This window comes from Bombina bombina, chromosome 7 (assembly GCF_027579735.1).
Source record: "Bombina bombina isolate aBomBom1 chromosome 7, aBomBom1.pri, whole genome shotgun sequence".
Lineage (NCBI taxonomy): Eukaryota > Metazoa > Chordata > Amphibia > Anura > Bombinatoridae > Bombina > Bombina bombina.
In genome coordinates this window covers 246,937,804-246,964,258 of record NC_069505.1, presented here as the reverse complement: position 1 = coordinate 246,964,258, position 26,455 = coordinate 246,937,804, and the positions used below count along the sequence as shown (strand labels likewise).

Below are 26,455 nucleotides of genomic sequence, written 5' to 3'. Positions count from 1 at the left end.
AATACCACCCCCAACATTACAACCCACCACCCACATACCCCTATTCTAAACCCACCCGAACCCCCCCTTAAAAAACCTAACACTACCCCCCTGAAGATCTCCCTACCTTGTCTTCACCCATTCGGGCAGAACTCTTCATCCGATCAGATGTCTTCAATCAAGCGGCAGAGAAAAAGTCTTCCATCTGGGCGATGTCTTCAATCAAGCGGCAGAGAAGAAGTCTTCCATCCGGGCGATGTCTTCAATCAAGCGGCAAAGAGGTCCTCCATCGGGGCGACGTTTTCTTCCAAGCGGCATCTTCAATCTTCTTTCTTCGCTCCTCCGACGTGGAACATCCATACGGCACGACGACTTACCGACAAATGAGGTTCCTTTAAATGACGTCATCCAAGATGGCGTCCCGTCGAATTCCGATTGGCTGGTTCAGCCAATCGGATTGAACTTGAATCTGATTGGCTGATTCAATCAGCCAATCAGATTTTTCTACCTTAACTCCGATTGGCTGATAGAATCCTATCAGCCAATCGAAATTCGACGGACGCCATCTTGGATGACGTCATTTAAAGGAACCTCATTCGTCGGGAAGTCTTCGTGCCGGATGGATGTTCCGCGTCGGAGGAGCGAAGAAAGAAGATTGAAGATGCCGCTTGGAAGAAAACTTTGCCCCGATGGAGGACCTCTTCTTTGCCGCTTGATTGAAGACATCGCCTGCATGGAAGACTTCTTCTCTGCCGCTTGATTGAAGGCATCGCCCGGATTGGATGAAGAGTTCTGCCCGGCTGGGTGAAGACACGGTAGGGAGATCTTCAGGCGGGTAGTGTTAGTTTTTTTTAAGCGGGGTTTGGGTGGGTTTAGAATAGGGGTATGTGGGTGGTGGGTTGTAATGTTGGGGGTGGTATTGTGTTTTTTTTTTTTACAGGCAAAAGAGCTGATTTCTTTGGGGAATGCCCCGCAAAAGGCCCTTTTAAGGGCTGGTAAGGTAATAGAGCTGTTAACTTTTTTAATTTAGAATAGGGTAGGGAATTTTTTTTTATTTTGGGGGGCTTTATTTTATTAGGGGGCTTAGAATAGGTGTAATTAGCTTAAAAATCTTGTAATCTTTTTTTTTATTTTTTTGTAGTTTAGTTTATTTAATGTATTTTAGTTTAGATATTTGTAGTTTATTTAATTTATTGATAGTGTAGGTGTATTTGTAACTTAGGTTAGGATTTATTTTACAGGTAAATTGGTAAATATTTTAACTAGGTAGCTATTAAATAGTTATTAACTATTTAATAGCTATTGTACCTAGTTAAAATAAATACCAAGTTACCTGTAAAATAAATATAAACCCTAAAATAGCTACAATGTAATTATTAATTATATTGTATATATCTTAGGGTTTATTTTATAGGTAAGTATTTAGATTTAAATAGGAATATTTTAATTATTAATATTAATTAGATTTATTTTAATAAGAATTTAGTTAGGGATGTTAGAGTTAGATAGGGTTATTATATTTAATATATATATAATATAATAACGATATTAACTATATTAACCCTAATATAATTAGGGTTAATATATATAAAATAATAACTATATTAACTATATTAACCCTAATATAATTAGGGTTAATATAGTTAATATAGCTGGTGGCAGTGTAGGGGGATTAGATTAGGGGTTAATCTATTTAACATAGGTGGCGGCGGTGTAGGGGGATTAGATTAGGGGGTAATACATTTATTATAGGTGGCGGCGGTGTAGGGGGATTTAGATTAGATGCAAAAGAGCGGTTTACTTTGTGACAAAGCCCCGCCAAAAGCCCTTTTAAGGGCTGGTAAAAGAGCTGATTTCTTTGGGGCATGCCCCGCAAAAAGCCCTTTTAAGGGCTGGCAATAGAGCTGTTACTTTGGGGCAATGTCACGCAAAGGCCCTTTTAAGGGCTGGTAATAGAGGTAATTACTTTAGGGGGATTAGATTAGGGGTTAATGTATTTAATATAGCTGGCGGCGGTATAGGGGGATTAGATTAGGGGTTGATGTATTTAATATAGCTGGCGGCGGTATAGGGGGATTAGATTAGGGGTTAATTAATTTAATATAGCTGGCGGCGGTGTAGGAGGATTAAATTAGGTGTTCATAATTTTAATATAGCTGGCAGCGGGGTAGGGGGATTAAATTAGGGGTTAATAATTTTAATATAGCTGGCGGCGGGGTAGGGGGATTAGATTAGTGGTTAATAATTTTTATATAGCTGGCGGCGGTGTTAGGGTCTCACATTAGGGGGTAGTTGATGTAGCTGGCGGCGGGGTAGGAGCTCACATTAGGGGGTAGTTAATGTAGCTGGCGGCGGGGTAGGAGCTCACATTAGGGGGTAGTTAATGTAGGTGGCGGCGGGGTCCGGGAGCGGCGGTTTAGTGGTTAGTACATTTTTTATTGTTAGGATAGTGAGGGGGGATAGCGGATAGAGGGTTAGACGTGTCGGGCTATGTTTGGGAGGCGTGTTGGACAGTACAGGTGATTTTATAACTTAGTCAGGTTTCTAAAGTGCCGTAAGTCACTGGCGACTCCAGAAATTTGTACTTACACAGATTTCTGGACATCGCTGATTTATCCAACTTACAGCACTTTAGCATCTGACGGTGCAATATATGGGATAGCTCGAGTTGCGGCAGTTTCTAAAGTGCCGTAAGTCACTGGCGACTCCAGAAATTTGTACTTACACAGATTTCTGGACATCGCTGATTTATCCAACTTACAGCACTTTAGCATCTGACGGTGCAATATATGGGATAGCTCGAGTTGCGAGCTGAAACTATGGGCGGCGGGGGTTCCCTCGCATGCGCCGCAATCTACGATCTATATCGGATCGCGCCCCAGTTCTGAGTATTTATAAAGATAACATTTTCTGAACTAAATTACATAAAAGGGTTGAAAATAAAATATTTTGCACAATTGTTTCATTAAGCATAACTAAACATTTTAAAAATCTCAAGCTGTTTACTCCCTTTAAATATTCTTCCCATTCCAATAAAATTCCAGTGGCAACCTTTCCCCCTGCCTTCCTTTAACCTGTGATATGGAGCTTTGACCATCCTTTTATTTTGTCATTTGCAATAACTGCTTTTGCCTATCTAAACTGCCACCTTTACTGAAAATATGAATGTATCTATGTCTTGTAGAAAAGCTATGTAAACAGGGAGATAACAGTATGAATTAATCTACCAGTAGGGCGGTAAATAGAGATGTTTTTCATATCTGAAATAGCTGATTTTGTTCATTGAACTCCCCCAACCATAATGATTTAGAAAAAGCAGCAATTTTCTAATTTACTTCTATTATCTAATTTCTTTAATTCTCTTGATATTCTTTGTTGAAAATCATGTATAAATAGGCTCAGTAGCTGCTGATTGGTGGCTGCATATAGATGCCTTGTGTGAGTGGCTCACCCATGTGCAGTGATATTTTTTCGACAGAGAAAATCTAAAGAAGGACGCATATTAGATAATAAAAGTAAATTGGAATGTCGTTTTAGAATGTATTTCCTATCTGAATCATGAAAGAAAAATGTTGGGTTTCATGTCTCTTTAGCATAATTAAAGTCAGCGTCAGGAGGAACAAGCTGAAGTTATCTGGTGAGCTAATGACAAGAGGTATATATGTGCAGCTAGCTCCCAGTAATGCATTGCTGTTCCTAAACCTACCTAGTATGCTTTTCAACAAAGGATAGCAAGTGAATGAAGTACATTTTATAATAGAAGTGAATTGGAAAGTCTAAATTGCAGGGTTTTCTGGTCCATGAAAGTTACATTTGTTTGTTTTATGTTTATTAAATAGTCTAACATGAACTTACTACACTTATGTTACAAATGTGACAATATTAGTGTACTGTAGCTGTATTCATCAGATTATACATTTGCTTGTTTTATGTTTATTAAATAGTCTAACATGAACTTACTACACTTATGTTACAAATGTGACAATATTAGTGTACTGTAGCTGTATTCATCAGATTATACATTTGCTTGTTTTATGTTTATTAAATAGTCTAACATGAACCTTACTACACTTATGTTACAAATGTGACAATATTACTGTACTGTAGTTGTATTCATCAGATTATACATTTGTTTGTTTTATGTTTATTAAATAGTCTAACATGAATTTACTACACTTATGTTACAAATGTGACAATATTACTGTACTGTAGTTGTATTCATCAGATTATACATTTGTTTGTTTTATGTTTATTAAATAGTCTAACATGAACTTACTACACTTATGTTACAAATGTGACAATATTAGTGTACTGTAGCTGTATTCATCAGATTATACATTTGCTTGTTTTATGTTTATTAAATAGTCTAACATGAACCTTACTACACTTATGTTACAAATGTGACAATATTACTGTACTGTAGTTGTATTCATCAGATTATACATTTGTTTGTTTTATGTTTATTAAATAGTCTAACATGAATTTACTACACTTATGTTACAAATGTGACAATATTACTGTACTGTAGTTGTATTCATCAGATTATACATTTGTTTGTTTTATGTTTATTAAATAGTCTAACATGAATTTACTACACTTATGTTACAAATGTGACAATATTACTGTACTGTAGTTGTATTCATCAGATTATACATTTGTTTGTTTTATGTTTATTAAATAGTCTAACATGAATTTACTACACTTATGTTACAAATGTGACAATATTAGTGTACTGTAGCTGTATTCATCAGATTATACATTTGTTTGTTTTATGTTTATTAAATAGTCTAACATGAATTTACTACACTTATGTTACAAATGTGACAATATTAGTGTACTGTAGCTGTATTCATCAGATTATACATTTGTTTGTTTTATGTTTATTAAATAGTCTAACATGAATTTACTACACTTATGTTACAAATGTGACAATATTAGTGTAAAGTAGTTGTATTCATCAGATTATACATTTGTTTGTTTTATGTTTATTAAATAGTCTAACATGAACCTTACTACACTTATGTTACAAATGTGACAATATTACTGTACTGTAGTTGTATTCATCAGATTATACATTTGTTTGTTTTATGTTTATTAAATAGTCTAACATGAACCTTACTACACTTATGTTACAAATGTGACAATATTACTGTACTGTAGTTGTATTCATCAGATTATACATTTGTTTGTTTTATGTTTATTAAATAGTCTAACATGAACCTTACTACACTTATGTTACAAATGTGACAATATTAGTGTAAAGTAGCTTTAGTAATCAGATTATACATTTGTTTGTTTTATGAATGTAACTGGTTAAGGTCCTTTATGTTGTGTTTCATAGGAAATTAAAGGGACGTGAAACCCAGTTTTTTGTTTTTTTCATGATTTCGACAGAGCATACCATTTTGAACAACTTTCTAATTTTCTTCTATTATGAAATTTGCTTATTTCTCTTGGTATCAGTTGTAGGAAAGTATAACCAAGTAGTAGGTTGAGGAGCTGGGAGCTAGCTGCTGATTGGTGGCTACTGGCTGCAAATATATGCTTTTTGTCATTGGCTTACCAAGGTGTTCAGCTAGCTCCCAGTAGTTGCTCCTTTAATAAAGGATACAAAGAGAATTAAGCGTAATTGATAAAATAATTGAATTTGAAAGTTAAGAATTGTATGCTCTATCTGAATATTTCATATAAACTCACATGCTTATACATTTCTTGTATGTTCCTGACATCTACTCAGTGCATAATGAACTAGTTTTGAACTAAACTGTGTGTGCGCTTTGTAGTAAACTCTTCCTCCTTCCACAGTGAATGGTGCAGGTCTTGCTATGGCAACGTGCGATATCATCGAGTTGTACGGCGGTAAGCCAGCCAACTTCCTGGACCTTGGAGGAGGTGTAAAAGAATCACAAGTGTACCAGGCCTTCAAACTGCTCACTGCAGACTCCAGGGTAACCTCTTTTAATCATAATTCTGATTTATTTATTTAGGGATATAGCATGAAACAGTTGTGATACCCTAGGCCTAGCTTAAGCTATGTATGATGAACACCTTACTATTTTTTTAGAAAAAGAGCGCCAATGGCACTACTGATTTGGTATTTGAAACCCTTCAAAACCCCCGTGTTTAAAGAGATAGGTAGTTTTGTATATAGAGGGGGTGTAGGTGCTGAGTATATTAACCTAAACGTGACCTGATTTATAATCAAGTGATATCTGTTATAATCCTAGGATTTATACTGTAATCCATGACAAGGATAATTTATAACAAGATATAGAATACTACAATTCACGTAATAAATCAAATTCCAGGTTCCAATCGACTGCTTATTAGGAAACACCCAGAGGCTTCATACACATTCATATAACTTGTGCTCAATCTAACTTCTAAGTGTGGTTTTATATGTATTTTTTCCTATTTTATTTGTTAACTTAATAAAAGTTAAGTTTTCTTTTCCCTCCAACATATTTAAGATATAAGCTGTTATCGTATTACCAGCTAATTTAGCTGTTAGTGATTACACAACCCAGAGTGCTATTTGTGTATACTTTTTCTGAGTAAGTTCTTTCTACTCTAGTATCTGACTTAATACTACAGCACAACAAGCAGTGGTTAAATATAATTAGAACGAACAATCAATTCATATATTGAGCACGTATCAAGAACATTTGCTCTCCACTAACTTAATAAGTACAATTTGTGCCCTTTTAAAAAGTGAGATAGGAGCAGAAAAAGTGCTGTAAGTGATGCGGTTTAACCGAATGAACAAACACAAAGGGGTGAGGACATCGATAGTTTTATCATGTTGAACTCTGTTTGCCCATCTGCCATACATTAAACCTTGTTGCAGAAGGTATTTAATATCAGTAAAAGGTCACAGAGCACAGCCGTGTTTAACAAAGCTTTATATTGCACTGGCTCATTTAATAATAGGCAAAACATTCCATTATATTTTCATCTTTAATCTGCATTCCTAAGGTGTTTGCGGCACCTTGGGAACAGATTTATCTGTGACATTGAAGATGCACTTAAAGAGAAAAGTGCAACTTCTATTCTTAAATAGCTTGTTTTTTGTCTGTTCTTAAAGGGACATCACCCATTACTTGAAAGTGATGCAGCAGATCTGTAAAAAGATGACGGGAGAATATCACATCGTCATCTTTGTCTTCAGCTCACCAGAGTTAGTCTATGAGCAGTTATACCTCATCTTCTCTTTATACGGTTATCCAAATTACATTTTGGGTTTCATGTCCCTTTAAATATAGGATGATGGTTCATGGTACTAGGGTTACGTTTACAATTGTAAGATTCCAATAATACCTTCGCTGTCCAGCAAATGTTTTACAGTGAGCAGGATACCGTATTCTGCAGCTTCATATTCATTTTTATTTTGTTTTAATGTTTTTTTAACTGTAGAAAGTTCTTTATCTGGTCACACATGAAACGTATTAGTGTAAATTTGTATTTGTTTTTCCATTTATAATCTTGTCTCTAACACTTTTTTTGTAACTTTGTCTTAACATTAATTCATCTTTATCTTCTTTTTTTTTTCAAAAAAAACATTAAAAATATCAGACTGGAAATGACCCTGATATACATTGAATTCTGTTACTTAAATATATGCTAAAAACAATCTGAGGTTTGATTAGGTGGCAACATGACTCTAGTAATTGGTCCCAGTGTGCTATGTAATGGATTGTTCACTGTTGTACCGATAAATTGCGTGACATTGTGAGAGAAGAAGTAAAACAATAATCTAATTAGCAGCTCATATGTGCAGAAAACTGGAATTTACATCATCTCAGCAGTGGGTTTGGATCCCTGTTTTATTGTATATTCCAGCAATGTGTATAGTTTTAGTTGGGTGTCAGTACAGCAATATCAACATTACAATAATGTTTATCCCTTAGGTTCAAAACCTTTAAAAAGTTTATAGTCAGTCAGTGGAGTTGGTATGAGTTTATCTCTGTCTATTTTCTGGCAAAACACAAAGGTTAGTCTTAAAGCTTCAGCTGTGTGATGTCCCTCAATCTTGGAATTTATGCAATCACAGACAAGGGCCACCAATCAGCAAGCGCTACCCAGGTTCTGAACCAAAGATGGTCTGGCTCCTAAGCTTACATTCCTGCTTTTACAAGTATAGATACCAAAAGAACAAATAATAATTGATAATAGGACCAAATTAGAAAGTTCCTTAAAATTGCTGCTCTATCTGAATCATGAAAGAAAACATTTGGGTCCAGTATCCATTTAATGCTAAATATCAGTGCAAATCGTATGTATAGATGAGACCAAAAAAAGAGAATACAATTAAATGTAACCTTTAATTGACCCAGATTCTAAAATTGGGTATATACAAATACCCTCATTAAAAATATTTAACAAGTTTATAGTGCAAAAAACAAATCAGGACTGTATCAATGAATATTTCATACAAGTGGATTACATTTAAAAACTCACTGACACACTAGTCCACTTCAGTGCAGTCTGCTATAGTAATTACCACTATGATTAGGTGAGACCCACAAATGTGCGTAATTGTTGTGCTTAGCACATATATACTCTCACAGAATGAATTATTACAATTATTGTCACAAAAAGGTTCAAGGGCTACAATCTTACGCTGGATAGATACAAATGTGATAAGAATATAATAAAAATAAAGTGCACACAGATTATTCAGACATTACCTCAGCAGACTGTTGGTGTATTTGTCTCAGCAGTTGCCAACCAATAAATGTTGTATATCTTTGTAATTATGAATATTAATAATTAATAGCAGTATAAAACTATTGTCAGTGATATCTACAATTAATATAGCAGAAATGTTGTCAATACACTTCAGTGAGATCTCTTTGGTGTACTCCAAAATATCACTATATAGATATCTATAAATCTGACAATAATATTATTAATAAAATTAATATTTAATCCTTTGTTCTTGATTAGTTATCTTTATGGACACCTTGAATTATATTTATGTAAAAACTAGATTATGAATCAATTATTCACGCTTTTAAAATTATTCTACACAAAATGGATCATAAAATGTATCTCTAAAACTTAACCTTACTCACATTGAATCACTTATTAAAATACCACAATTGAGAATCCCAGAACAGCCTATAATTAGCAAACAATTCTAATTTACTGCCACTACATAAACCTATAAGTTATAATGCTGAACTTATAACAATCAGAGAAATTTTATATTAACACAATAATCAATTTATGTGCATTTTTTAAGAGATTTCAAAATAAGTAAGATTGACTTATAAATGCCAAAATACAAATTATTTTTCCTAGCAATAAAATAACTTGGCATCAATATAATTATTTCTAAGCTACACAGGCCAATGGGACATACATTTAAAGTACAAAATACCCTTTTAAATCACAGCTACCATTTAATTATAGCTATAGAATACCTTTTGATTTAAATATTAAATATACTTGACAATCGCTTATACTTTATCAAATAACAAGATGAGGGTTCAGCTTTTTCAGATAGATCAGTTCACCATCATATGAGAGGTATTTGCAATTCTGAAATAAAGGTTAGGCCCAATTTAGCTTTATAGAGACTGTGATTCAAAGCCAGGTTGTCAGTCAGTCAAAATTCAGCAGCATATCAGTGCTTGTCTTCTGATTGGCCCTAGCTGAACTGTCTTCCTATTGGCCCTATGAAGCTGAACATTTCATTGGCTTACTGGGAATGCATGGGTTTTTACAGTCAACCCGTTTGGCTGTTATACAAGTTTTAGTCCATTAGGGGGCAGCAGACATAGAAAAACTGTTTCATTATCAAATATTGCTACAATTTAGTATTTGATTTAAAGTGTTCATTAAATACATTTATAATCTCCAGTATCAGCAAACATTATGTCCAATATGTATGTGATTATTTAATACTATTTAACCTGAGTATTTTCATACTAAAACATGATATACTATTTATAATATTTTAAAAGATGTGTTTAAAAGTCACCTTTTTATGAGGGGACTAGTAGTATAAACCAATAAAACATATATGTATATCTGACTTTATTTGTATATCGGTTCATTTGATATACTGGTATATATTTCAATTTCCAGTCACCATCTTATATCATATATGTAATTGAAAGTAAACTTTGCAGTAACTACTAGTCATATTTGGAACCTAATTTGTACAACAGATGTCTGAAAAATAGAAGCGCAAAAGCATGTTATTATTCTGAGATTTTGGAACACATTTTAAATTTATCAATGTAGCTAATCATTCAATACAGTAGACATTTATCCATAATTGTATAATTAGGCATTTCTTTGTAAAACCCTGGTATATTAAATATTTCTGCAGATTCCAGGCGATTCGTACTTTAAGGGGCATATCTATCAAGCTCCGTACGGAGCTTGAAGCCCCGTGTTTCTGGCAAGGCTTCAGGCTCGCCAGAAACACCAGTTATGAAGCAGCGGTCTAAAGAGCTCACAAGAGCTGCTGGTGCAATGCTGAATACGGAGATCGTATTGCTCTCCGCATTCAGTGAGGTCTGTCGGACCTGATCCGCACTGTTGGATCAGGTCCGACAGACCTTTGTTAATTAGGCCCCCATAAATGAATTTCAAAGTTACAATATAAACATGTGTTTGTAAGTGTACTTCAACATATGTTTCTGCTAGCCAGCATAATGTGTATTCTGCCTTCAAAATAATCCTCCCCTGTATACCATACAAGTGTTAATTTATCCATCCTCTTAGATTCAGCTAGCTTCAAAAGGTCATTACAGACTGAGCGACTGTTGTCCTTGCATGGGGTCATTATCTATTCGTATCTGTGTAGGCAGGAAACTCTATATATAGGCGTTTAGACCTGAGGGTGCCATGCGATAAAATTACTTTGAAGGCAATTCCTTTGATGAATTGGGACATCAGCGCTGCGGAATCTGTTGGCGCTCTACAAATAATGATAATAATAAAGGTTTGCAATGCGTCCTTGACAAATTAGAAGGGGGCTTTGTGTTATACAGCAATAAAATTGATACCAATAGCTTCCTATGTGAAGACATTAATCCGTATGATATCTGTGCACATAGCTTCCAAAGGCGTCTTTGAAAAACCGCTGGCGAAATGGCCGTCAGTCGTGTGTCTGCTGAGGTTATGTCTGAATAATCTGTGTGCACTTTAATTTTTGTTATATTTTGCAACCTGTTTTAGAATCTGGGTGAATTTAAGGTTGTTTTATTTTTTTCTCTTTTGTTTTTGGTCTCATCTATATGTACAATTTGCACTGCTGTTTAGCATTAATAAGTGTATGCCTAAAATGGTGTTATTTCTTTGGTATTAACTCTTTATTTATATGCACCAGGCACCCCCACTTGTCTCTCCTGCATTGTATGAAAGAGACAAGTTGGGTTTGAACTGATACTGATATAGGATTGTTTTTTTTCCTCCACAACTGTCCAATCAGTATAAACATGCGGATTAGACAGGGAAGAGCACTTGCACGCTTGTGCGCTTCCACTATCGATGCCGACTGACACGTTAGCAGAGAAACTGATATCAACATGTATAACAGCCCTGCCAACGTTCTATTTAGTAGGGTGGGAATTTTAAACAGCCTGGCCAGTCAGAGCATCACACGGTAGATTACTTCATAAAGGCCCCGATACTAGAAATATTTCTATTGTTACAGCATCTTAATTTATAAAAAAAATATTTTGTTTATATACATTAGGCTCCGTTTATCATCAGGCGAGCGGTCAAGGTTCATTGTCATGAACCTTGTGTGCTCAGCCTCGTGGTGAGCGGGCGGTAATACACTGCCTCCCATTCAATGTTGCACAAGCAATGTGCAATGACGCCTCCTGCTCACGTGGCTAATCCCATGCAAAAGGGGGCTGTTTTGCAGTTGTTAAAGCTAATTAGTGAAATATATGTAATAGGATTTGCTTTCAGAAGTTGCCAGGGTGCTTTTTGTGTAGAAATTGCTAAATTACAGGTAAAGGGGATAAAATAAATAATGCAAGTATATTGCAAAAGTTGTTTCATTATGCATGACTAAATATTTTATTTAATTGCAGTGTATTTACTTTCCCTTTAATATTAATATGTGTTATTCATCATTTTCATATGGTTTTACCTTTATTTTTTTTTATTTTTATTTTTTCAACTTAAAGGGACATAATACTCATATGCTAAATCACTTGAAACTGATGCAGTATAACTGTAAAAAGCTGACCGGAAAATATCACCTGAGCATCTCTATGTAAAAAAGGAAGATATTTTACCTCACAATCTCCTCATCTCAGCAGAGTAAGTTCTGTGTAAAAAGTTATACTCAGCTGCTCCCAGCTGTAGGTAAAAAAAATAAAAAAATGAAGAAATGAACAGCAGCCAATCAGCATCAGCAGTGCTGAGGTCATGAACTCTTTTACTGTGATCTCATGAGATTTGACTTAACTCTCATGAGATTTCATACTAAGCTTCCTTTACCTGATTGGTGAAATAATATGAGAGTGCACAATGCTCATCCCTTCTGCTGTCCTAGGACAGACACACTAAAATGCTGTTTAGAAATCCTTTACAATGGGAGGTGGCTACTGAGGAACTTTTGAGGTAAAATATCTTTCTTTTTTACATAGAGATGTTCAGGTGATATTTTCTAGACAGCTTTTTACAGCTATGCTGCTTCACTTTCAAGTGTTTAAACATTTGGGTATTATGGCCCTTTAATTTGTGAAGGGCCCATTACTTCCTATCACTGCCCCACAAGATGACTGTGGTCTTTACAGAAAGGCAAATGAGCAAAGTGTTGCTAGGAAACACCATAAAATAGTCGCAGTCAGTTTATTGCCCATGCTCAGTACACAAATTTTGCTGCAAAACCCATTTGACCAAAGAACATAAAGGGACAGTGTACACCAATTTTCATATACATGGAATAGACACTACTATAAAGAAGAATATGCACAGATACTGATATGAAAATTCACTACAAAACCTTTTAAGAACTTACTTAGAAGCTCCCAGTTTAGTACTGCTGATGAGGTTAGGCTGGGACACCCACTGAAGGGGGCTGGGGAAACAGAAAGAGCCCCCCCCCCCCCCCCATGCATATGAAAAGTCAGATTACACAAACAGGAGCTGCAGGAATCTGTAGACCTGGGTCTACATCTGTGATAATTTTAAGACTCCTAACTAAGCCCCAGATTATCAATGTTATTAAAAAAAAAATAAGCAAAACTATACATTGTTACAAAAACACACCAGACGAGCTATATAAATGAATCCTCTACAAAACATTTATGCAAAGAAAAATCTAGTGTACAATGTCCCTTTTAAGTTCTGCTAGCACCCTTATCTAGCTTCCGGCAGTGACTATAATAAGTGGTCATTTAGAAATATTTGTTGGGTTTTTTTTTTAACTAAAGGAGAACTGTTGCATATCCCTTTAAAATCTGACCTTGAGGGTAGAACTAAGAAACAGATTTCTGTGAGATTTTGAATGTTTACCTTAGTTGCATCAGGGCACACAATATTAAAAGGGCAAGTGCTGGAATAAGTTACCAAGGCTCCAGGTACCGCAAGGACTTCATGTACCACAGGGTGAGAAACAAGGGGCCACTCTTCACAATATAATCATTTATTCTCAGGTTGGTCTCCTTACAGTGTTTGGGGGTACTGAAAATACATGACGCGCCTCTCCAATTAGGCAATAAATGTCAATCATTTTTCTGCATGGTTCCTGTACTAACCAATCAGATGAGGAGTTGCTCACCACTCAGGTCATGCAGTCAGTTGTCTTTCAAGAACTTGTTTGACTATTGATTTTTTTTTTTTTACTGGTCTATATTTCCTGGCTTTTGATTGGTACACTACCGACATACAGGAGTTGTCCCTTTTTCTATTGCAAATCAGGAGTGCTGGTTATATCTCTACAGCTTCCTCAAGAAAGACTTAGTAGAAATGATCTAACAAAGGATCTATGTCTGTGCTAGAATAGTGATGCAGACTACAAATGTGTGCTGCTGCGTCGTCCTTCCTATTAAAACCCTTTCAGACATCAGTTCCCCCCTAGTACCAGGCTTTGTCTGATCCTCACTTCTCTCTAGAATTACAAGAGAATGTTTTGCCTCGTCGCTACACCTGAGACCATATTCCAAAAAGAGCGTTTTAGTTTTGATGCATAGTGGAAAGGTTACCCGTCCCTAATGTTATAACGGACCTCTTCCTTTATAGATCCCATATCATTATCTAAACTTATATGAAAGGAAGTTTTTTCTTTTTTACAGGTTGCTCACTTGATGAGTCACACACCCCTTGATAACTTATTTATGCTTGATATCTCTTACTCATTCTTCTATTAATGGCTATCATATATATTTTACCTTTGTATTTCAACTCCATTGGAAAAGTAACACTTGTTTAAGAATAGTCATTTATACCTTTAAACCTGGAGACCTTAAAGGGACATTATACACTAGATTTTTCTTTGCATAAATGTTTTGTAGATGATCCATTTATATATCTTATACTGATTTTTTTTTTTTAATAAATGCTTTGTTTTGCTCATTTTAATAACATTGCCCTGATTTTCAGACTCCTAACCAAGCCCCAAAGTTTTATTTTTTTGATGTATACCGACTCCAGCTTGCTTCTGTTTGTGCAGAGTCTTTTCATATGCAGGGGGGGGGGGGGGTTGTTGCTATTCACCCATTTTTAGTGGGTTTTACAGCTAACATTTTGAACAGAACTTAACTTGCAGCTTCTAAGTAAGTTTTTAAACGGTTTTATACCGGATCTTTATTTCAGTATCTGTGCATATTATTCTTTACAGTAGTGTCTATTACATGCAGTTAAATTAAAATGGGTGTATTCTGTCCCTTTAAGTTCACTTCTGCAAACAGTCTAACACATTAAAAAACTGAACTTGTTATACGCAAGGTTAAATGCGCTTATTGAACTCTGGCTTATATTGAAATGCAGAATTAACGTTGTGGTTTTCTAAGACAAACCACAGTCTATAATCACTAGAATAGTTATTGCCTTATAGGTTTAGACTCACTTAGCACAATATTTCTTGGTGTTGTAAAAGCATCCCCTGCCTCTGTCATATATATATCTGCGTAAATAATTTAATGTGTACTTATTAAGTTTTAATGTTCATAGTGACTCCTTTTTTTTTATCTAGATCAGGTATTGTTCTTGTATGTGATTCCCTTGACTTCAGGGATTTAACCAGGCCCCAAAGTATCTGTTTTATCTATATATCTATCTATCTGTCATCTATGCTGATAGACAAAAAGTATGTGTATGATTGTATGCTTTTTCTCCAACATAGGTGTGTCCGGTCCACGGCGTCATCCTTACTTGTGGGATATTCTCTTCCCCAACAGGAAATGGCAAAGAGCCCAGCAAAGCTGGTCACATGATCCCTCCTAGGCTCCGCCTTCCCCAGTCATTCTCTTTGCAAAAAATGGTTGGTAATTGTTTTTGGGTGTTCAGCTTTTACTTCTATTTATGAATTTAAGATAAAAGGACATATTCTGCCCCTATTTTGTGCACACACAATTTCTGTCAACTTTAAAGGGATATGAAAATCAAAAAATGTTATTTTGTAAATCAGACAGAACAAACCATTTTAAAAGTTTCCAATTTACTTCTATGATCAAATTGGCTTTGTTCCCATTATATTCTGTGTTAAAGAGATACCTAGGTAGGCATCTGGTGCACTGCATGGCAGGAAATTGCGCTGCTTTTCAACAAAATATACCAAAAGAATGAAAAAAATGATGATAAAAGTAAATTAGTTTAAAATTGCATTGGGTTTAGTGTCCCTTTAAGATACTGTACTTTTCTCTCCCCTTTTACTTTAATTTTCCATTATATATTTTATGATATGATCAATAAAGGTGATGGGATTTTTATTTGTTCTCAAGTGGGTTTCTAAGAATGCTGCATACCTATTGTGATGTCACAATGTAGCCTGCAGATGAAGTAGTTTGCCTAATTCATTTTCCCTTTGTACAATTACCAAGCACACTGTTTCCACATGAGGATTTCTTCATATTATTGTTCTCAGTACATTTAATCTCTTTAAAACATTTTTTCTACTTTTTTTTTTTCTTCTTCATCTGTGAGCATTTGGCTAGGATTTTATACAATCTCGTTCCTTGCTACAAAATACAACCTTCAGATGGTGCGTGGGTTGTACGTAACACTTTGAAATACTGTTCTCTAATCCTTCTTTTATTTTTCATTGAGCAAAATAATGGCATTTATGAAAATCATAATGTTAAATTAAATGAGATCAGGTCAAGAGGCTGACATGTGCAGCTTGCCTTTTTTTCTTATGCTGGTAAATCTCGTAGTTAAAGAACTGAGTGGTACAATCTTTTCTCCATATACAACATTATTATTATTATTATTATTATTTTTAATACCTTGGAAGGAAAAAAATCTCAACCCCCTAATAGAACAATTTTCATTTTTACTTTTCCAATATTTTTTAAACCTTTTAAAGCCAAAGGCATTCGGGCTGGTGAATATATTAAAATAAAAAATCAAGCCTCTGAGGTATAAAATACTTTTTCACAACACAAATTACTGGTCTGCTGTAAGGGGCTTTTTATTTTTTTATTTTTAATACAATGCTTCTCTGTGAGAACAAACCATTAAAGGGACAGAAAACAGTGTGAGGATTTTATATAAAATGTTTAGTTAAAGGGGTGGCTAAATGTGGCTACCAATCAGCAAGCGCTATCCAGGGTGCTGAACTAAAAATAGGCCGGCTCCTAAGCTCTCATTCCTGCTTTTTCAAATAAAGATACCAAGAGAAGGAAGAAAAATGGATACTGGGAACAAATTAGAAAGTTGCTCAAAAAATGCTGCTCTATCTGAATCATGAAAGAAGAAAAAAAGGGGTTAGTTTCCTTTTAAGCATACGGAAACAAATTTCATTATTTTGCCCCTTTTTAAGTAATTTAGCTATAAAAGTTCTATTTTTCTGAAACGGAGTACTGGAAATGCACCTTGCTGATTCATCAAGGCTAACCCTGCTACACATATTTCCATATTTGACATTAGCAGATGAGAACTGCAGAACAATTCTCCTTATACTAACATTATGACACTGGTTAGCCTTGCTATCTGCAGACTCAAGCCTGAATTGGCTCCTCCAAATACCGAGAATGGTTGCTGGGTTGTTGCTTATTGAAGAGACAAGACCAGCACAACCAACCCTGTTAGGACCTCCACAGTGAGCAACTGCGAAACTCACCAAAAATAGTAGAAAAAGGATAAAAGTGGTCTCCAATTCATGCAATAAATACTTTCAGTTCCATGGGATAAGATCCAAACAACCACAACGTTTCGGGGTAATTACATGATTAAGGGGTGTTACCCCGAAACTTTGTGGTTGTTTGGATCTTATCCCATGGAATTGAATAACGGATTTTTTGCAAGCAAGATAATTCATTTTAAAAAAGTTTAGACTTGGCTAATATAGCAAGACAATAGAAATGTATTGTAATTACATAGTGTTTGCTGTCCCTTTAAGAGCTGGCTAGTATTGACTTTTATAGCTTAGGTGATACAGGCAGTGATAGGGTGTGCGGTTTATGTGTGTTTGTGACAGTGAGCAGCAAGTAGTTTGCTAATGATGACTATAATGTCTCACGTGATAGACAGTGATAGGGTGTATGGTTTGTGTGTTTATGGCAGTGAGCAGCAAGGAGTTTGCTAATGTTGACTATAATGTCTCACATGATACAGACAGTGATAGGGTGTAAGGTTTGTGTGTTTGTGGCAGTGAGCAGCAAGGAGTTTGCTAATGATGACTATAATGTCTCACATGATACAGACAGTGATAGGGTGTAAGGTTTCTGTGTGTTTATGGCAGTGAGCAGCAAGGAGTTTGCTAATGATGAGTATAATGTCTCATATGATACAGACAGTGATAGGGTGTATGGTTTGTGTGTTTGTGGCAGTGAGCAGCAAGGAGTTTGCTAATGATGAGTATAATGTCTCACATGATATAGACAGTGATAGGGTGTATGGTTTGTGTGTTTGTGGCAGTGAGCAGCAAGGAGTTTGCTAATGATGACTATAATGTCTCATGTGATACAGACAGTGATAGGGTGTAAGGTTTCTGTGTGTTTGTGACAGTGAGCAGCAAGGAGTTTGCTAATGTTGACTATAATGTCTCACATGATACAGACAGTGATAGGGTGTAAGGTTTGTGTGTTTGTGACAGTGAGCAGCAAGGATTTTGCTAATGATGACTATAATGTCTCATGTGATACAGACAGTGATAGGGTGTATGGTTTGTGTGTTTGTGACAGTGAGCAGCAAGGAGTTTGCTAATGATGACTATAATGTCTCACATGATACAGACAGTGATAGGGTGTAAGGTTTCTGTGTGTTTGTGACAGTAAGCAGCAAGGAGTTTGCTAATGTTGACTATAATGTCTCATGTGATACAGACAGTGATAGGGTGTATGGTTTGTGTGTTTGTGACAGTGAGCAGCAAGGAGTTTGCTAATGATGACTATAATGTCTCACATGATACAGACAGTGATAGGGTGTATGGTTTGTGTGTGTTTGTGACAGTGAGCAGCAAGGCGTTTGCTAATGATGACTATAATGTCTCACATGATACAGACAGTGATAGGGTGTATGGTTTGTGTGTTTATGGCAGTGAGCAGCAAGGAGTTTGCTAATGATGACTATAATGTCTCACATGATATAGACAGTGATAGGGTGTAAGGTTTCTGTGTGTTTGTGACAGTGAGCAGCAAGGATTTTGCTAATGATGACTATAATGTCTCATGTGATACAGACAGTGATAGGGTGTACGGTTTCTGTGTGTTTGTGACAGTGAGCAGCAAGGATTTTGCTAATGATGACTAATGTCTCATATGATACAGACAGTGATAGGGTGTAAGGTTTGTGTGTTTGTGACAGTGAGCAGCAAGGCGTTTGCTAATGATGACTATAATGTCTCATGTGATACAGACAGTGATAGGGTGTACGGTTTCTGTGTGTTTGTGACAGTGAGCAGCAAGGCGTTTGCTAATGATGACTATAATGTCTCATGTGATACAGACAGTGATAGGGTGTAAGGTTTGTGTGTTTGTGGCAGTGAGCAGCAAGGAGTTTGTATCACATGAGACATTATAGTCATCATTAGCAAACTCCTTGCTGCTCACTGCCACAAACACACAGAAACCTTACACCCTATCACTGTCTGTATCACATGAGACATTATAGTCATCATTAGCAAACCCCTTGCTGCTCACAGCCATAAACACACAGAAACCTTACACCCTATCACTGTCTGTATCACATGAGACATTATAGTCATCATTAGCAAACCCCTTGCTGCTCACAGCCATAAACACACAGAAACCTTACACCCTATCACTGTCTGTATCACATGAGACATTATAGTCATCATTAGCAAACTCCTTGCTGCTTACTGTCACAAACACACAGAAACCTTACACCCTATCACTGTCTGTATCACATGAGACATTATAGTCATCATTAGCAAACCCCTTGCTGCTCACAGCCATAAACACACAGAAACCTTACACCCTATCACTGTCTGTATCACATGAGACATTATAGTCATCATTAGCAAACTCCTTGCTGCTTACTGTCACAAACACACAGAAACCTTACACCCTATCACTGTCTGTATCACATGAGTATCACTGTCTTTATCACATGTACGGTATCTGTGTCTTTGTGGCAGTGAGCAAAAAGGAGTTTGCTACCATTGAGTGTAACAGGCTGGCGTCCTTTTATGAATTATGTGCTAATGTAATGGTAATAAATAGCCAGGTGTGTCTGCTTAATTTTTCTTCTTCAATCTAATCTTTATAAGAATATATAATATCTAATACATTTAATAACAAAATTAGACAAGAGACCTTGTAACACCTCTGTCTACCTTGACATGGGGTTTGCTCTCTCTCTCTCTCAAAAGTATGGTGGTTGTATGTGTGGTGGATCTCTGGGCATGGTTGTTTTGTGTGGTGGCTCTCTGGGCATGGTTGTTTTGTGTGGTGGCTCTCTGGGCATGGTTGTTTTGTGTGGTGGCTCTCTGGGCATGGTTGTTTTGTGTGGTGGCTCTCTGGGCATGGTTGTTTTGTGTGGTGGCTCTCTGGGCATGGTTATTTTGTGTGGTGGCTCTCTGGGCATGGTTATTTTGTGTGGTGGCTCTCTGGGCATGGTTATTTTGTGTGGTGGCTCTCTGGGCATGGTTGCTGTGTGTGGTGGCTCTCTGGGCATGGTTGCTTTGTGTGGTGGCTCTCTGGGCATGGTTGTTTTGTGTGGTGGCTCTCTGGGCATGGTTGTTTTGTGTGGTGGCTCTCTGGGCATGGTTGCTGTGTGTGGTGGCTCTCTGGGCATGGTTGTTTTGTGTAGTGGCTCTCTGGGCATGGTTGTTTTGTGTGGTGGCTCTCTGGGCATGGTTGTTGTGTGTGGTGGCTCTCTGGGCATGGTTGTTGTGTGTGGTGGCTCTCTGGGCATGGTTGTTGTGTGTGGTGGCTCTCTGGGCATGGTTGCTGTGTGTGGTGGCTCTCTGGGCATGGTTGCTGTGTGTTGTGGCTCTCTGGGTATGGTTGCTGTGTGTGGTGGCTCTCTGTGCATGGTTGCTGTGTGTGGTGGCTCTCTGGGCATGGTTGCTCTTTGTGGTGGCTCTCTGGGCATGGTTGCTGTGTGGTGGCTCTCTGGGCATTGTTTTTTGTGTGTGGTGGTTCTCTGGCCATGGTTGTTGTGTGTGGTGGCACTCTGGGCATGGTTGCGGTGTGTGTGGTGGCTCTCTGGGTATGGTTGTGTGTGTGTGGTGGCTCTCTGGGTATGGTTGTGTGTGTGTGGTGGCTCTCTGGGTATGGTTGTGTGTGTGTGGTGGCTCTCTGGGTATGGTTGTGTGTGTGTGTGGTAGCTCTCTGGGTATGGTTGTGTGTGGTAGCTCTCTGGGTATTTGTTACACTTCATGACAACCAGACAGAAATGTAATGAGTGCAGCATCGAAATCAGCATCACCTCTTGTGTTCAGACTGCAGTTAAAAATCTCTCCAAAGGCCATACACAACACAGGGGCTATATGTCACTGACCCCTGGACCATAGGGACTTGTGAAACAGCTTCTGATTGGTCGAATCAGTGTGGCCATTATTTACTTTTTTTTTTTTTTTTTTAAGTGTCATTAAAAAGTCTGCAACATACAATCTTATGAAATTTGAGAAATTGCGGATTTTAAGTTACATCCCTTTAATTTTATTGACTTGTGTAAGCTTTTTTTTTTTTTTTTTTTTTTTGCTCTGCTTGTTTGTAAATCAATTACCCATGTAAAAATCATCGAGCAGTAAATAGAGGAGGATAAGTCAATATTTCATAGAATGTGATGAAAACTGAATAACTGATGCCCATCAGAAAACAAAAAAACATTAAATTTAAAGGTCTGAAGCCACAAAGCACGACTTTTTGTTGAAGGAACATAAAAGAACAAATTACTGTTTGGCTGCAAAGTCATAGAAACCTTATCAGAAGTGTTTAGTTCCTGCTACTCCCTGGAGGATTTTTCCTTCTTCCAGTTCTGATTAAGTATGTGCTCTCTGGATTGTGAAGGATTTTCCTTTAATCACAACTTGCACAGAAGCACATTGTGTTCTGGATGCTAAAATATAGGGAAAATGTTTCTTAAATGACATGAAGAGAAAACTCCTCCGGCAGGTGAGTGTGTGTGGGGTTATTTAGAAGTTGTGGAAGACAAAGTAAAAGCTGCCTATTGAGAACAGTTAGGTTGTGATTGGGATTCATTTATTGGTTGTGAGGTAATCCTTTTCTTTAGAGAGATTGTTAGACACAATACATTGGTAGATTTTTTTTTTTTTGTGTGTGTGCAAAATTTGCTTAAAGGGACAATAAACCCAAAATTTTTCTTTCATGATTCAGACAGAGAATATAATTTTAAACAACATTCCAATTTACTTCTATTATCTAATTTACTTCATTGTTTAGATATCGCTGGTTAACAAAATAGCAATGCACATGAGGTAAATATGTGCAGCCACCAATCAGAAGTTTCTGAGGCTATCTAGATATGCTTTTCAGGAAAGAATATCAAGAGAATGAAGCAAATTAGATAATAGAAGTAAATTAGAAAGTTGTTTAAAATGGCATTCTCTATCTGATTCATGAATGAAAAAATTTGGGTTTAATATCCCTTTAAATTCTGTCCAGCATAGTAGTCTTGTTATGCCGTGCCTTTGCTTCCTTCCTTTTAACCCGCGAAATATGATAAATAAATGTGTGTCTACCAGTTAAATGACAATGATCAGGATCATCTCTCTCTGTCTCTCTCTGTCTGTCTCTCTCTCTGTCTCTCTCTGTCTGTCTCTCTCTCTCTCTCTCATAATTGTTTTATTTTATACCTAACAAATGAAATAATGCTACATACAGTCATAAATTAACAAAAATAAGTTCATAGCAGCTAGAGGTTCTGGGGAAGACAACAACGGGATAGAAACATTAAGGTGTTGAACATAGAGAGTGCAGAGAGCTGACAGTGGAGATTTTCATTTATTTCTTAATCATTATCATCTCTCCGTTCTCGCTCTTAACTATCTTTCTCGACTCCTTTCTCTCTTCAATCTCTCTTTTTACCCTCTTCTCTCTCAAGCCATATCTTCTATTTACACTCCTCTTTCTCATATCTCTTTACTCTTTTTCTTCACTCTCTTAACTCTACCTTCTCCACTTTTCCTCTTCAATCTCTCTCTCTGCCCTGTTTAACCTCTGACGTCTAAGCACTAATGGGGTATCTACAGCCCTATACGGCACTTTCATAGCTATATAATTTCCCTTTAAATAATAGTTTTAGCACATAGCCCAAAATGTGTGTTTGTCAGTGCTGCAATAGGAATGTATATTCTGCAAATACAATGTGCCATCTTGGCTACTTACAACATGCCACCAGACTTTATACTCAACATTCACTATCTTATAAATCCCTTTTATTTAAATGTTTTAAAACATGAGAACGTTGTTAAATGCATATAATGTGCTCCATCAAAATCCTGTCGGAAAACACTGGGCATATGCATTTCAAGCTAAGCCCCACCTTTGTTTGATGATTATCAGCTCCAACAATTAAATAAATATTTATCTATCACAATATTTTTTTTCCTTTCATGATTCAGATAGAACATGCAGTTTTAAACAACTTTCTAGTTTACTTGTATTATCAAATTTGCTTCATTCTCCTTGTATCCTTTGTCGAAAAAGCAACAATGCACTACTGGGAGCTTGCTGAACAAATAGGCAATGGCAAGAAACATATATGTGCAACCACAAGCAAGCACCTAGCTCCCAGTAGTGCATTGTTGCTCCTTAGCCTACGTAGGTTTGCTTTTCAGCAAAAGGATGCAAAGAGAACAAATCAAATTACATAATATAATTGAATTGTAATTGCAGGTTCTATCTGAATCATACAGAAATAGAAGTAGTCTGCCAGGAACAAACAACTCAGTGGCTTGTTCTTTGGCCCGGTTACCACCTGGGAGTAGCTTCTTTAAGTTCAATTGTGCTTTTCACAAAGACCTTTCCTGAAGTTGATCAGTCTAATGCTGTTTAACAAGGTCAGTCCAGCCTGAAATACCATGCGATTCTACTCAGAACAAGGGTAATGGCAACCCCCAGACGATCGTTTCGGCCTCCTTTGGGCCTCATCAGTGAGGTGCAGCCATAACGCTCTAAGCACATTGAGCAATGTAGTCTACGTCTGGTTTCCCCCATCACCCTTAGGCCCAGGGTCATAATACAAATACATACAGAAAGAGAAGCAGTCTGACTGTCCTTTTAATATGAGTGTAATTGATTCAGTCGTATTGCTATGTAATATAAATGGAACTAATTGAATGATGAGTGTAAATGTTAGAGACATTTAATTGTATTTGTGATAGTAATGACTGTAAATAGCAGAATAAAGTTGCAATATCTCTGTAAAGCAGAGCTTTCCAAACTTTTCATGTTGGTGACACACTTTTTAGACCTACATCATTTCGCGACACAGTAATTCAGTTGTACTAGCAAACAGGAGGTTAAACTAACTTGTTTTAAGAGATACGGACACATACATAAATTATATAATAATAAAATGTATTTACAAGTAACAGTAAATATGTGCAAGAATTAAAAAAAAGTTTAATAACACCAATAGCTACTTACTATTTTAATGGGATGTATGAGGTTGATGGGATGAACACAGTTTCTGAATATTTGATGGAATATTAGATAAAGACACTCACATTTCATCATCAAGCATTTTTAAGTTTCCACTTCCTATCCATATATCAAGAGCAGGAGCAGCAATGCACTACTGGGAGCTAGTTGCAAATAAAAAAACACTGACTTGTGACTTCAGCTCAGCGTTTAAGCTGCTGCCCTCAGAGCTCGGCGAGTCCGATTGACTACTGCCCGCGCTGCAAACACATTGCTGTCCCGCTCAATGACTACACGTGCAGTCACGAGCCAATTAAGGAGACTACACGTGCAGTCAGGAGCCAATATGCCGCCAAAGCCGCCAATAGGAATAGTTTCAGTTCCCACTGAGCTGCGCCAATTGGTTAAGATGATCTGTGACCCACAAGGTATCAATCACGTGTCAACCATGTGATATGCGTAGCAGGCAGGCGGAAAGTCAGAAACCCAAAAAATAAATAAATTTAAAAAAATTTGTGCTGAAGCAGGGACACACCTACACACTCCTGCCGACACACTAGTGTGTCCTGACACACAGTTTGGAAAGCACTGCTGTAAAGTATGCCCATATCTACATGCTACATGATAGTCTATTAAAGGGACATCCCAAAGCAGTTCATTCATGATTCAGATAAAGAATACACTATAAATAAAAACCTTCCATTTTACTTTTGTTTATCTAATTTGCTTTGTTTGCTTGGTATCCTTTGTTGAAAAGCATACATAGGAAGGCTCAGGTACCAGGAGCTAGTTGCTGATTGGTGGCTGCACATATAGGCCTCTTGTCATTGGCCTGCCCATGTGTTCAGCTAGCTCCCATTATTGCATTACTCCAATAAAGGATACCAAATGAATGAAGTAACATTAATAATATAAGTAAACTAAAACGTTTTTAGAAATTGTATATTCTATCTGAGCCATGAAAGAAGAATTGAGATTTTGTGTCCCTTTAAGCTGTTTTTGGTCCTTGAACCTACATCTTTTTACTTGCATCAGCTTGAGCAGAATCCCCCTGAACGAACTAACTTGCTTTATAGATAGAAATGAGAACTGGGAACTGCTATCTTCCCCTACGCTGCGTTTGCCTGCAGTACTATAAATAAATCATTTAAACTTTCAGTAACTCCTTCCAAAAATTATTTAGAAAAGGGTAAAATATCCTAGGTTTAGGATTGTGAAAGGCGTCATCTCATTTGTCTATATTCAACATGTTTTTTTTTGACCAATTAAATACAATTTTACACCTTTTAAGGTAAGCGGCACACCAGCGTTTTTTTGTAAATAATCAATTCAGTTCAAAGCTCCCTGTTAATGCTTTAAAGCTTTAAATGGTGAATGAGATGATAAATTCATTCTCTAGAGGAATTAGGAGCATATCTCTTGTTGCAGGTTAATTCTTCTGGCAAAGCCGCATATGTCACAAATTAAGCTGTATGCCTATACCCACATGTAGATAAGAGAGAATACAGCCCAGTTTATTTTGCTTTTTAAATTCTCTGGAACAATATCCACTACAAGACAAATGTGTGTAGGAAGATTACAGGCAGCATTAAAAACCCCTCAAATAATACACTGCCGTTGTGGTAATATAAGCTGTTTAGCAAACTTCTTTTTCTCTTGCTCTTCTTTTTAAAGCAAACACTGATAGATTCCTTATTTAATTACAAAAATGTTTTGTAGAAAGTTTGGAAATGTATCCTCATTTAAGAAGCCTGAAATTTACCAGCAAGTTAAACTTTGCCCATAAAGAGCCAGGTTAGAAGTGTAGAGCTATCGTTTACGCACAAGTGATATCTGGTTTGTGTGCAAGTTAAATTGCTCTCGTATTACAAGTTGAAAGTAAGTATGAATGTGTGAACGCAATCGCAATTTAGGCTAGAATGATTACCGCAACCTCAGAGTTCTGGTTAACTGTTTTGCAAAACTAAAAAGTTGCACAAAACACCACATCAAAAATGCGTTACACAATACAGTTACACTTTTATAATAACACTACCTAATAAATATACATTACACAGTACAACTCATAATAACACTATCTAATAAAAATACATTACACAGTACAACTCATAATAACACTATCTAATAAAAATACATTACACTGTACAGTTTCACACATAGAGAATAGTATGGAGTCTAAAAAGAAACCATAAAATTCAAATAACACAGGCGCTTTAAAGCTTAAAATAGAAAAGTGTAAAAATAATAGTAATTATTAAGCATATAAT

At 36.5% G+C, this 26,455-nt stretch overlaps 1 protein-coding gene across 1 annotated transcript in view; it reads left to right on the top strand.

Annotated features, from left to right (window-relative positions):
* The window catches only part of SUCLG2 (succinate-CoA ligase GDP-forming subunit beta), a 641,499-nt gene that overhangs the window by 398,184 nt on the left and 216,860 nt on the right, over nucleotides 1-26,455 (top strand). Inside the window, exon 9 of the mRNA XM_053720692.1 lies at nucleotides 5,785-5,927. Coding sequence (XP_053576667.1) covers nucleotides 5,785-5,927 — 143 coding nt within the window. The remainder of the gene's footprint in view (nucleotides 1-5,784; nucleotides 5,928-26,455) is intronic.